Genomic DNA, 12525 nt, shown 5'->3' with positions numbered 1-12525 from the left:
GCATGTTCTGTCATTTGGGGCAAGGGGAAGAACAAACCATGAGAAGAGCAATAGTTGACTCAGAAGTTGAGCATTCAAGCTAATGAGTGTTGGTGCTGGTACACTTCATTTGCGGACCTTCTCATCAGAGGTATCTTGGTCCAGGTTTGTTGGCTGTAACTGTAACCGAAAGGTTGGCATTCAGGGCACACAGTAATAACTAGCCACGTGTACTGGCTGGGTAGCCACAGATTCCCATGAAGGATTATGCTGTGCTTTCGGTTCAGGCAGGGTGGCTGTGTGGGCTGGGGGCAGAGTGCTGCAGGTCCTGAAACCACCCCAGCTCTGGGCGTCCAGCTCCACGGTGATGCCGGTGATGCAGCAGTGGTGGCAAGCTTCCAGTCATCCCCTTTCCCAGTGGCATTTTGTTGTGTCTGGCAGTCTTTTGGGCTTATAACACAGCAATAGCTAAATTGTGATGTTGCACAAATAATGATAAAACATGCAGGCAGCGTGAGTATTGAGATAGCTTTGTGAAAATCACTGTGGTGCCCTATGTAAGACGTTCGTTAGTAGATTTGAGTGCAGCCTTCTTTTGCCTAGTGGAAATAACAGCTTTTCTGATCTTTCTGTCTGAAAAGAATTTTTCACTTGTAGCTATTCAAAATGAGATTCTTCTCAGCATATCCTGTTATCAGTTTTATTGGTATATGTGACCTTTGTATCTTCTGTCCTCAAGCAGCTTTCTTCTGCCCTGTCCATGGGATAGTTTTCCGCAGTCTTAAGGGTTTTGGTTTTGGGGTTTTTTGAATGCTGGACAAAAGTAACAGAGGGTTTGCCCTGCAGAAGCCTTTATCTTGCAAGATGCGTGTGTTGTGAATTCAGATGGCTGGGGAGCGGAGCTGTGAGCTGACATGGCAGCACACATAGCGCGTCCTTCCCTGACCCTCTCCCCTGGCCCTGAACGGGCCTGGCAAATGGAGGCCTGGCGCTCCGCCACGGCCGATTACGCAAGGCGCTCCGTGTCCTACTTACCCGAACAAAGGCTGCACTGAGGGACACAGCCATCGCACCTAGGTCACATAGGCAGAAAAAGCCATGTCCTGACAGAATTTTACTGAGTCATGATGGAGCTTTCCTTCACGGTAAGTCCGTGAGAATTGTCAGGTTTCAAATGATGGCTTGCCGTGCTTGCTAACGAAATGCAGAACCGAGAGCTCTTAAACTTGCTAATGTCATCCTCGAGAGGAGGAGGGAGTAGTCTCCTCTATTTTCGAGGTCTCTGGCTCCGATGTAAACAGAGACAGTACTGAAAATACTGCACTAAGAAGAAAGCAGTTCTTTTTGTGTTGGTCATTTATCAGTTAAAGAAGCAACAAAAACCTGGGTACTTGCCTCTTAAATGGTAAAGGACTAATTTGTGAGGAGAACTGGTGTTAATTCTAGCAAGGAAATCATACTGAATTATCTAAATCAGTGTCAGATTGCTGTTACTTTACTACCAGACCTAATGCTTTCATCAGTTCTGTTTGTATGGAATCCACTGTGCTTCTGATCCTTGGGAAGGTTACCTTCGGAATTGTTTCCACAGTCAGAGGCAAGTCAAGGACTTCAGAGGAGACAAAATATGCTGTAGATAATTGTGCAATTACAGATGGCTACAAATCAAGGTATATTATGATTTGTGCTGCAGCTCTTGAAGAGAGCCTGTTACTTTTTAACATTCAGGACACTGCCTTCTAGGTAAATCCTCTTACTCAGGATTTGAATTTCTATAGACTGCTGTCTGCCTTGAGGTATTGTATGTCGTCTCTGAACTGCAGCGGCCTCTCCTGCATAATAACTATTTCACACAGCAGTAGCCAGCTTCAGTGCTGCAATATTTGAGAGAGGTGCAGATGTTTGCTAGCCGCTTCTGTTTGTTGCAGAAATGGAAGTTGGAAATTATTACTATTTTTTAATTTTTTGGTGCTGGTAATTGTGATTAGTGGGTCTGCTTTTGGCTTATGAGGTTTATGCGTTAGAATACATGCATGCTTTTTTTGTGTGTCTGATTTTGACTACTTAGCGGGGAGCTATGTATTATTTATCTGGCAAGAGGTGTAGGTTTGCTGTCTATGTGCATTTCAAAGGTTCTTGGTTTGAAAGGTTCTGGGGTTTTGTGCATTGCTTTGTGAAAATTGTTTAGTGTGAATGGTTTATTTTGCTGTAGTTACGGGCTTCAGTTTATCAGTTTATTTACTGTTGGTAGCTTAGTGTATAGCGCAAGCAGAAATGTACTACACAGAAAATTTTCATCTTGTGGATTTTGAGATTTCAAAGTCGGCTAATGTAATCGTAAGAATTTAAATGTTTAGGAGGCATCAATAAGAATATTCCTGCCTTTTTTGACTGTTCAGCACTGATACTACCGGTATAGTTAAAGATTAAAATGGTTAGATTTTCTTATATGGTTGTGTGCTTTCTCTCAGTGAGTCTCGCTGTAATAGCCCTTCTGAAAAGCTACTGCAGAACAGTTGCTGATCATTTCTCTTTAGATCTGCTTATTTTTTACAATAGCATTGCTAGGTGAGAGGAAATCTGTTCATTTCTGCTTTATCTTTTCATATTAATTGTTAGTGACAGTGCAAGATGACACATCTTTGCAAAAAGGATTTTGTACCATTTAGATCGGTATACTCAATGTACAGGCCAAAGTATATAGGTCTGTTCCTTTTTTTCTTTTGTCAGGCAAAATGCAATGTAAAGTACAGCATTTTATTTTTATTTAGTCCTTTTTTTTTTTTAAGTTGCCTGCTTAGTAGAATCACTATGGTAACCGACTAAAGGATGTCTCTGAGGCACACAGCCTGCATTGCAATGTAAGTGAGGGGAGATATTAAGTTGTCTGACTGCTTGAACAGTAGGAGAAGGAGCAGGCAGAGCAGAGAAATAAACTAATATTTAATATTTATTTATTTAATGCTTGCTCTGAGGTTAAAAAGTTATTTTACAAGTAATGTATATGTGAGTTCATAGTTTTCTGTGCTCTCTTCTGGGAATAATACTGCTAAAATGTTCATTAAAAATCTTAATTTTTTGTTACCATACAACTTGAGTTTGTTTCATTTCTTAAAAGCTGTTACGTATTACAAATGATGATAGAAGTCAGTGAGGAGGTAAACTGCATCACTGTGTGCCTCAGAGCTCATGGAAGTGTCAGCATTCTATTTTATGCTTTGCTATAGTTAATACATTGATTTTCTAATATTTTTTCTGTTAAAAATGTTTATTTAGAAATACAGTGATCTGTTAAACTCTTAGAAATCTTGGAGATGTGTGTTATTTAGACATACTATACATGAGGTATTACTAGGACCAGACCATGATGAAAGTTATCTATTATCTAGTAGCTTGGAGTATGACAATGCTGAAAATGAATTGCATATACACCCATTAATAAGGATTTTTTTTTTTTTTTCTTCTCTTCTCTCATTCTTCTGATGAGCTCCTGATGCTACCTAGTTTGGCATCTTAAACAGCCAGACCTAAATTAGCATTTTTGTGCCAACAAAATAAAAAAACACTACTGAAGCATCAGTAGTGTTTTGTGTATTAGAAGCCACCTGAAACTGTATTTTGTAGGTAACTGTATTTATTACCAATAGTATTATATATGCTATCTCTTAGGTTCTTATGTTTCTAGGCCTTATTCTGTATTTGATTAATATATTAATCCAAATTCTACGCTGTGTAGGAATTTTCTACAGAGTTTCTGGAAGAGTTCAGAGGCACTTGAGTTTGCCTGTTCCGTTCATTTTAACACACTTGGTTGAGTTTCAAACTGTAAATAGTGCTCACTACATTAGCATGACACTTGTGAAATGACTGCTTACATCCAGACTTTCTGGCAGACAGACTTCATTGCTCTGCTTGTGTGTGACCTTCGTTCTAGAAGAGTGAAATACTTGGCTCAGAACTTCAGAATGCACAGTTGTTTTAAGATATTTTTCATATCTCTTGAGGAAAAGTGATTAAAAATAAACAAGCTTTAATGTGTAACTGAAGTTACCTTAATACCTGGAGGAGAGGATGTAAGAATTTATGAACTCGTGTTTTAATGCAAAGGTGTTCAGTTTGTGTGCTTTTTGACAAGAGGTCAGTTTTTTTTTAAAAAGACTTCAAATCACTCCATTTGAAGGAAGACTGTTCTGTTTTTCTAGATAGAAAAATTGAGAGCTTGGATGTTTCTCACCATGAGGCTGTGGGCTGGTATGACTACATTCCCAGTTGTGTATTCTGAGGAAAGCTTGATCTTCCAATTCTGACCATTCATTTGATGCAGCCATTCTTCTAGGTGCTATCCTGGTTGTTTTGAGAAGATGTCTGTTGCCATCCTACATTACTAGAAGCGTTGCTGCATCTGCAATAAAAAAAAATTACTTTCCTATAACAAATAGTTGAACAGAAATTGAAAATTGTTTTCTTTAAGACACATGGTAAAATGCAGTATTGATTTTCAAGTACAAAATTGATTTATTCTTAGTAACTGGCCAGAGTGCTGCTATTACTTTGTTTGAAAAACAAATAATTCTCTTTTTTTCCAGCATTTTCAGTTAGCTTTGATTGACTGCAATCCCTGCACTTTGTCTAATGCTGAAAGTAAGTACCCTATAAGTATTTCCATTTATTTTGTTGTAGATTTTTTTAAGTTTTATGCTCAGAACTGCATCAATTCTTAATGAAACAATCCTTCAAAATCAAAAGAATCAGTACTGAGAGGGGGGATACTACAAAACTTGGCTCCATCTGTGAGTGGATACAGATCTTCCAGTGGAATTGTGGATTGTTATAATAAATGGAATAAGTAAAAATTGAGACTTAGCTTATTAATTGCTCTGAAGTCTTGAGTTCTGGAGGAAGTTGACTGTTCATTATTTATAAATGTAGTGCTTGTGCCATGGCACAAACTTAATAGCAATTACTTAAAACTTTGTGGCACCTTGATAATCTAGATAGTGATCATTTGAATGCCATTTAATCTATAGATGTAAAATTCAGCATCAGTCTTACACTGTTGAAGTAGGAAGAAGTATAAAAAGTAATTTGATTGTTTTATTAGGTGCCAACTATATATTAGTCTGTACTTGAACATGTTAATCTTTTGGTGCAGTATGATCTGTCATATGTGATTTATATACTGTAGGCTGTTACAGAGCATCCTGCAGGTATTTATATTTATCTTAGTGGAACTGTATGCAAGAGTAGGCATATCCTGCATGTTTTGAAGCATTTAAGAATTAAAAGGCAGGCATTGTGAAGGAAATGTTTACCTCAGGTTTTAAGGTACCTTCATGCTGCTCTTGGTGTTAAGTTAGCTCCTAAGTCTAACTTCAGAAGCATTGGATAAAGTATATAAAACATTTCTTTATTTCTTTAATTCAGAGCTGGATGGAATTGTGAGTATTTTATCAGCAAAGGGAGTGAAAGGGGGTTTGTTTACGTGGATGAAACTGCTGGCTGTTAGCGGTACCAAGGAGCCAGATGTGCTACAAGGACTTTCCCAAAGCTTTGTCACTTATCAGGAGCAGGCACAGATAATTTTTTAAAATTACTTGCAGAATTCTTCATAGGTCAATATACATTTATTGTTTTCTACCAGATATGTTTTTATTATATTTCATGTTAGTTAATACTATTTCTCACTCACTTTATTGTTTTTCACTGTATCTCTGGATTTTTGTAAGGTTTTCATAACCCTTCCCCCACAGTCCCCTCCACCCCCAGACTTACGTAGAGTTACTGTAAAGGCTTCATTGCCGGTGGCCTTGGGCACAGTGCCTGACAAACCCAATGGAAGAGAGTGAGGAGGAATGAGAGGTGCTTTGTCAGGTTCTCCTGTACTGCTTAGCAGAAGGAGAACCATCCACTCAGACGCAGGGTGTCAGGTACAGTCACATAAATGCTTGAGATTGCCTTAATCCTACCCCTTGGATTTTTAAAGGCTGGGTGAGTAACAGTATTACAGTGAGTGCGTTCCTAGCAGAAATGTTTGCGTGCGAAGTATGCCAGCTCTCTAGTTAGGTAGTCTGTAATGTGGCACTTTAATTTCTTTCCCCTGCATGGCATGGCTTCCTTTTGTAGCTTCACACTGAAGGGGGTTTTGCTATTAAGGGGGAAAAAATACAAGATTTTTTAGATATTGAACTCCCAAAACAAAAGCAGAGATTTTTCTTTGATCAGTACAGAGTGAAGTTTGGTGATGTGGTGAACATAATGGGTGTGTTAATGTGCCCTGTAGCAAGGAACACAAAAAGTTTTATTAAAATTTTAGATGATGTGTTTCCTTGTGACCTGGTTTCTGAAGTGCACTAGGATACCTTCTTTATAATAAGTGAAGGACAAAGCAGTGCACAAAGGGAGCTTTTCCCCTCCCTTGTGACCCAGAGAGAAACCCTAGAAGTCCACATTACCTGTATAAACCTCTGTGTTGCACTCTTCTGTAGCTTAAAGAAAAAGAGATCTGTGTAATTGAAATAAATTGAGCTTTGCTCAGAAACAGGTGTTTTCTTACTTGTAGTCCTCAGGAACATAAGGCAAAAGTCTGTCTCCAAGGAATTTGTCTTTCCTCATCAAATCAGAATAAGGATTACATTCATCTCAACTGGCTTTTACTGTCTGCCAGTCGATGGCTAGTCTAGGTTAGCCTCAAGCCTTATTGATCAGACACTCTACCTTTTCTTTAACGGTTTGAGCAGCATGAGGATAATTTTCCCTGTGCTTTTACTCTTGAACAACTTTCCTTTTCTTCCTCTAACCAGCAATTTTCTTGCCTCCGAGAGCTGCTAGTAGTGTTACGGCTTTCTGTGCAATTTGTATGAGGAATTTAAGGTGCTTTACTGTAATAACCAAAATATCATCTGTAATTAACACTTCTAGGTTCAGCGTAACAGGGGAAAGAAGATTCCTAAAAAGGAAAAAAATACCTAAATTTAAGAACCTGTATAAAGCTGGTAGTGTATAGTACAGTTTTCTGTTCTATATTGCTAACCTAGCTATGTACAGAAAATAATACCTGTGTTCTCTTGCTGTGCATCTCTGCTTATTTTACTGTGAAGTTTGCTGAAAGGTTAATGGACTCTGCATTTCAGAATACAAATAAAATCCATGGACTGCCTTTCTGCAATATCTATTTGCATTTTTAATGCTTTGTTAGGATACATATTCATTCTGTCAGTTCTGCTATGTTAAGCATAAAATGTCAATGTAAACAAATACTATTTTTGTATCTTCAAAATGTAATTTATCTTGGGTTTGCATTGATAGATTTAAAACATTTTTACCTCTCACTTGAAAAAGCATGCTGTAATTGTTGTTGTCATTCATTAAAACTAATAATTTTGATTTTCCCACTCTTACAGTTAAGTTTCACATCGCCCACTTGTATGAAATCCAGGTAAGATTTAAGCTCCTTTTCATAAAGTGTGGTTGAGTTTCTAACTGCATGATGTAATCAATTATAGAAGGTTTTGTAGTTAGGCTAAAGTCACAAATGACTAAAAAAATTTTATTTGCTGTGGCTAAATTAAAAAGATTTTCTATGTGAACTGTCAGGATATAAAATGAAGTAGCTATTTTAATAAACATACACATTTACTAGTCTCCCAAGCTGAATGTAAAAAAAACCCTAAACAGAACTTTTAGTAAAATTCTTTTATGAGATTATGTATGTCTTCTCAAAGTTAGGCTTAAAAAAAATGCAGTTTCTCAATTCATATGTATTCATACTGTTTCTCATACATACACACATAGTTGAGTCTAGCCCATGGCCCAGGTGCCTTTTGAGTATATTTGACATGAAATTTTCAAATCCAATTGAATGTATGTGACAGAAGCACTTGACATCTGAGGTCAACAGTGCATAAAGCTGTGTCATGAATTCTATATCACATCCTACCACAGAGTTTTTGGGAAATCACAGAACAATTACTGAGCTTCCAGAATATAAGTAAATTAAAACCAAGTAGATACTGAAATAATAGCTATTGTATATATGTAACTTGACTGACTGGACATATAATGTAAATTGTATGCCCTTTTATCATGCTTATAGGTATTATATGACTGAGGAAGGGATGTGACATGAAAACAAAAACTGTTACAATTAAAATGGATGACAGGCACAAACTACATTTTCAGTCAGTGGAAAAGTAGCTTGATAAAGTATGTACTGTCTTTTGACGGCACAGTGAAAAATGACTTAAGGTATTTATATAGAAACAAAAGATATGAATTTGATAAACAAGATATTTTTCTTTTGAATGCTTTTGGTGCAAAGCTGTACAACAAGACAGAAATCCCCTGTCCCAAAACGCTATTAAGAAGCTTCAATGGAGTGTTACGGTTCTTACCTGGCCACCATCCAGATTTCATTCTGACCAGTGGAGTGCATCTGACACGTTTATGTAACAAAGCATCCTCAACGCTTAGTTCTTTTGATCTGCTAGAGTAAAATGGAAAGTTGAACAGCTCGGGTCACCGTGCCAGGTGTCTTATGTAACTGTGCAACCAATGTTTCAAGTGCCTAAACTATGCTTTCTGACCTGATCATAGGCAGCAGGAACTTTATTTTTTAATGCAAGTCAGAGCAAAAAAGTTTCAGTGCATTCTACTATTAGACCTGGTTTGCTCACAGTTCTGGTTGGGAGGGGTATCTTTTCTGGAATTTGAGAAACTTGGAACCACAAAGGGTCTTGACTTCATTCTGGATATTACCTCTGACACAATGAAGAGATGTTTTTGGAGGCAGGCTGGTTGCTTGGTTTCTTTTAAAGGATGCAGTGCTACACTTTTCTGAACCCCTCCATATATTTGAAAATCTTCTACTCTGTAATATTTAATGAAAAAGTTAATTTATTCCTTGATTACATACCTTCACAGTACTGGAGTTTAAATGATCCCTTGCCAGCCTCTGAACAAGAGAATAGGCCAGTGCTGATAAGAGTTAGCAGTGATTTTTCACGATGTTCAATGCTTGTTTCTGTTATTTCATCTGTGACAGTGTGAGTCCCTCTAGCTCTTTAGGTTGGTAGCTTATAGGGTGTCTAAAGAAAGATGTCGGGTTGGATTCCCATCCCCCTGCCCATTTCTAAGGCCGTTCGTGATGCAGCCAAACATCATGGACTTTGGAGCTTTGAAATTAACTTATGTCTGTAAGGAAGAAATTCTTCGCTGTGAGGGTGGCGAGACACTGGCACAGGCTGCCCAGAGCAGCTGTGGGTGCCCCATCCCTGGCAGTGCTCAAGGCCAGGCTGGATGGGGCTGTCAGCAACCTGGTCTGGTGGAAGGTGTCCCTGCCCCTGGCAGGTGGAACTGATGATCTTTAAGGTCCCTTCCAACTCAAACCATTCTATGATTCTGTGAAATAACCCCAAATGTAAACATGACATTTTTCTGTAATATTTTTAAGGCATGTATGTAGACATTTCTAAAGGGTAAATTATACAACAAGTAACAAAAGTAAAAACATATTCCAGATCTGGAAAACAGACCTATTTTAATAAGTCTTTCTCTATCCTCCCAAGCATGTAAACATCTTCTCCAAAGTGTGAATATTAGGCACCAATATTTACCTGTTTGACATCCAGATTGCTGCCTCTGCTGTCATGCTGTACAGTGAACATCTGTTCATTTGCTTACCCTTCACAGTCATAAACTACGAATTTTGTTCCCAGTGCTAAATTTAAAAAAATTTTGCCTGATTGTTTTTATTTTGCTGGACATGGATATTTTATTTATTTATATTATTTGTTTTCTTACCAGTTGTCTGCATTTCATGAACACCAATTAAAAATCTTTTCTACCAACTTCCCCTTGTTCCATTTGAAAGTATGTAATTGCTGCTTTAATTTTTCTTCCTGACTAGAATAAGGTTTTTAAATCAACAGAGATGTCTTTTGTGATTGTGAGATCTCAAGAACTTAATAACATGTTTAACTTCTAATAGGTATTAATATTGTTCAGAGTCTTCTTCCAGTTGTCCCTTTTTTAATACCAGTACTCAGTCCTGTGTACTCTTTGCATAAAACAAATGTAACTAAGTCACGATTGTTTGCATTTAGGTGGCCCCATTTATATTAATATGCTCTTCATCAGTTTGCCAGAATGAAGTCTAATGTTGAATTATCTGAAAAAATTTTCTTAAAAAATTCTATAGAATTTTTAGTAAGTTAAAAAAAAAAAATAAAGTATCCGTAGCAGACCTCAGCATTTATGTCTTCTAGACTTTTGTGGGAGAGGAGGAACAGAAGAATTAAGCATTTAAAATACATTCACTGTTAAGCAATTATTGTTAGGGTAATATGAAAATAAATGCTGACATGCTGACATTTTAAAAATGTCATTATTAAATTATTTTAAAAAAATTAAAAATTCATATATTGAGAAGTCTTAACATTTAATATGTACAAAACAGTTCATACTGTTCCAGAAGTCAATGAAGACCAAGATCCTAACCTGGAAATGTGTTTTCTATATCAAGTCCTGTTTTTACAGGGAGTTAAGAATTGCATGTTTCCATGCTTTACGCATACTTAATAAGATTACATACCTTCATTCTCCAGGCATAATCCATGGATGTGTTTTAATTCTGCATATGGTGGGACTCTTACCAGGACAACAAATAATGTTGATAAGGCAGTTCAAATGTACTGAAGGAAGGAGAGAGGCAAAATTATACCAGCTGCCCATTACTGATGGTCTTCATTTCTGATATGAATTTCCTGGGAGGAATTTGTATAGAGTTTTTTTCAGAAGTAGACTCACACTCAAGCATTTCCCTTAAAAGCAGTATATTCATTTTAGTGTAAGAAGCATGATGCATGTATGAGGAGTTGACCAAATTTAATAATTTGCAAATTTCCCTCAAATATTTTAAGTAGACAATTTATATTAAATACTATATTGATGAAAGTTATTCTCTTACTATATATATGTCACTCATTAAAGCTTTCATATGCACTGTATGCAAAAAAAAAAAAAAAAAGTTTAGAATTTTTTGCCAGTGTGTTTGTGTGCTGTCAGTGCTGTGAAATCATTGCTATTGGTGATCTGTTGTAAGCTTTATGATTAATCAATTTACTTTTTTCCTTTTGCAGAGAAAGTATCACTCTGCAAAGGAAGCTTATGAACAGCTTTTGCAGATCGAAAACCTTCCTGCACAAGTAAAAGCAACTGTCTTACAGCAGTTAGGTATGTAAAATTAACTTTTGGTTTTCTGTGTTTCTTTTTTCCATCTTTGCCTTCAGCAGTGTTTTTTAAGGCTCCATTTCCAAACTGAATCTTAGACATCAAGTATGATACATGAAATTTTCACCCAAAATAGAATGCATAACAGTAGGTATTTAAGTAATTAAGAGAGGAGAAAAAGGTTATTCGACAATTAAAAAGCTCTTAAACTTGCCACATACAGTATGTATGTTACAGGTTTTGGGTAGTGAGGCAGTGTTCTTTCAGGGGAGGAGTGCAGCAGTTAGAATTCTGTATTCTCTGTTCTGCCTCTGAGAACATCCCTTGAACAGCCAAGCTAAATGCATTAATCCAAAATAATCTTCTCTGTTGCAGAATAGAAGAACATGGCAAATGAAAAATTCACCTTTTCTTTCTCTTTAATTATAGTGTGTAATGAAAACTTATTTCTGTAACTAAAAAGTTTATCAATAGTGTCCACTAAAGAAACCATGTAAAAAGAGGAAAAAGTACTCTTTCTTTAAAAATTGTCAGGTTCAATATTTAGAGAAAGTTAATAAATCATTTTTAGACCAAAGTTTCTGATGGGTGGGTAGAATAAATTACTTTTTTTCCTATATGCCTGATTAAATTACTTCCAGAATGTTTTGTTAAAATTGTTCAACCCAGTGCAAAAGTTCTTCATTCACTTTCTCCATGTTCTTCATCTAATTTATTATTCTAAATATTGATTTAGCCTGCTTATGCCCATTCCTTTTTTTCCACTTTACATAGAGGTCACTTAATTCAAATTAGTAAGTGGCACCAAGTTATGGCCACAGTGCGTGCTTTTTTTTTTTTTTCTCCAGTGTAGGTTGTGTATGGATTTGGAGTGGGCTAATTTGTTTAGCTTTGAGTCTTCTGTATGAAATCACAAATTAAACTGCTGGAGGGGTTCACTGAAGGACTCTAGGGGCTGATCTTTTTGCTGTCACGTAACAGTGTTGCTTATATTTCAATATTCCCTTTGAAATATTTTTTTTAACTTGGTATTATACCACCTAGTATAAATCATCAGCAATTTCATCCAGAAAGGCTATACATATGGTCAGTGTAAGACAGGCTTCCCAAAATAGCTGACCAATGCTGTTTCAACTCCGTTTGATGTATATTTCCACAATAGAAGCAAAGGCGCATGATTGTGTTCACAAAATCCTGCCACAAGTCTCTGTGCTAGCAATAAGAGCAATGACTTCGAGAACTGTCTGCTGTCTGAAAACTGGATTAACTCCCTTTATTCAATCAGCATAGGTCACCTAGTTTTGGAGTGTGGGTAGCTTC

The 12525-nt window shown here is 36.8% G+C and overlaps 1 protein-coding gene across 19 annotated transcripts in view; it reads left to right on the top strand.

The window, feature by feature from the left end:
- The window catches only part of KDM6A (lysine demethylase 6A), a 162778-nt gene that overhangs the window by 94413 nt on the left and 55840 nt on the right, over nucleotides 1-12525 (top strand). For 10 of the 19 annotated variants that reach the window (XR_008820382.1, XR_008820381.1, XM_056329685.1 and 7 more), the window contains exons 7-10: nucleotides 4566-4620; nucleotides 7380-7414; nucleotides 9781-9846; nucleotides 11115-11208. Coding sequence is in view for 17 of the 19 variants with exons in the window: in XM_056329685.1 (XP_056185660.1) it covers nucleotides 4566-4620; nucleotides 7380-7414; nucleotides 9781-9846; nucleotides 11115-11208 (250 nt within the window). In the remaining 2 variants the exon portion in view is untranslated. Of the gene's footprint in view, nucleotides 1-1103; nucleotides 1125-4565; nucleotides 4621-7379; nucleotides 7415-9780; nucleotides 9847-11114; nucleotides 11209-12525 lie in introns of those variants that run through there. The other 9 variants (XM_056329686.1, XM_056329684.1, XM_056329682.1 and 6 more) reach the window with 2 other exon arrangements.

This window comes from Falco biarmicus, chromosome 2 (assembly GCF_023638135.1).
Source record: "Falco biarmicus isolate bFalBia1 chromosome 2, bFalBia1.pri, whole genome shotgun sequence".
NCBI classification, from domain to species: Eukaryota; Metazoa; Chordata; class Aves; order Falconiformes; family Falconidae; genus Falco; species Falco biarmicus.
This window is presented reverse-complemented; position numbering and strand designations above follow the sequence as displayed.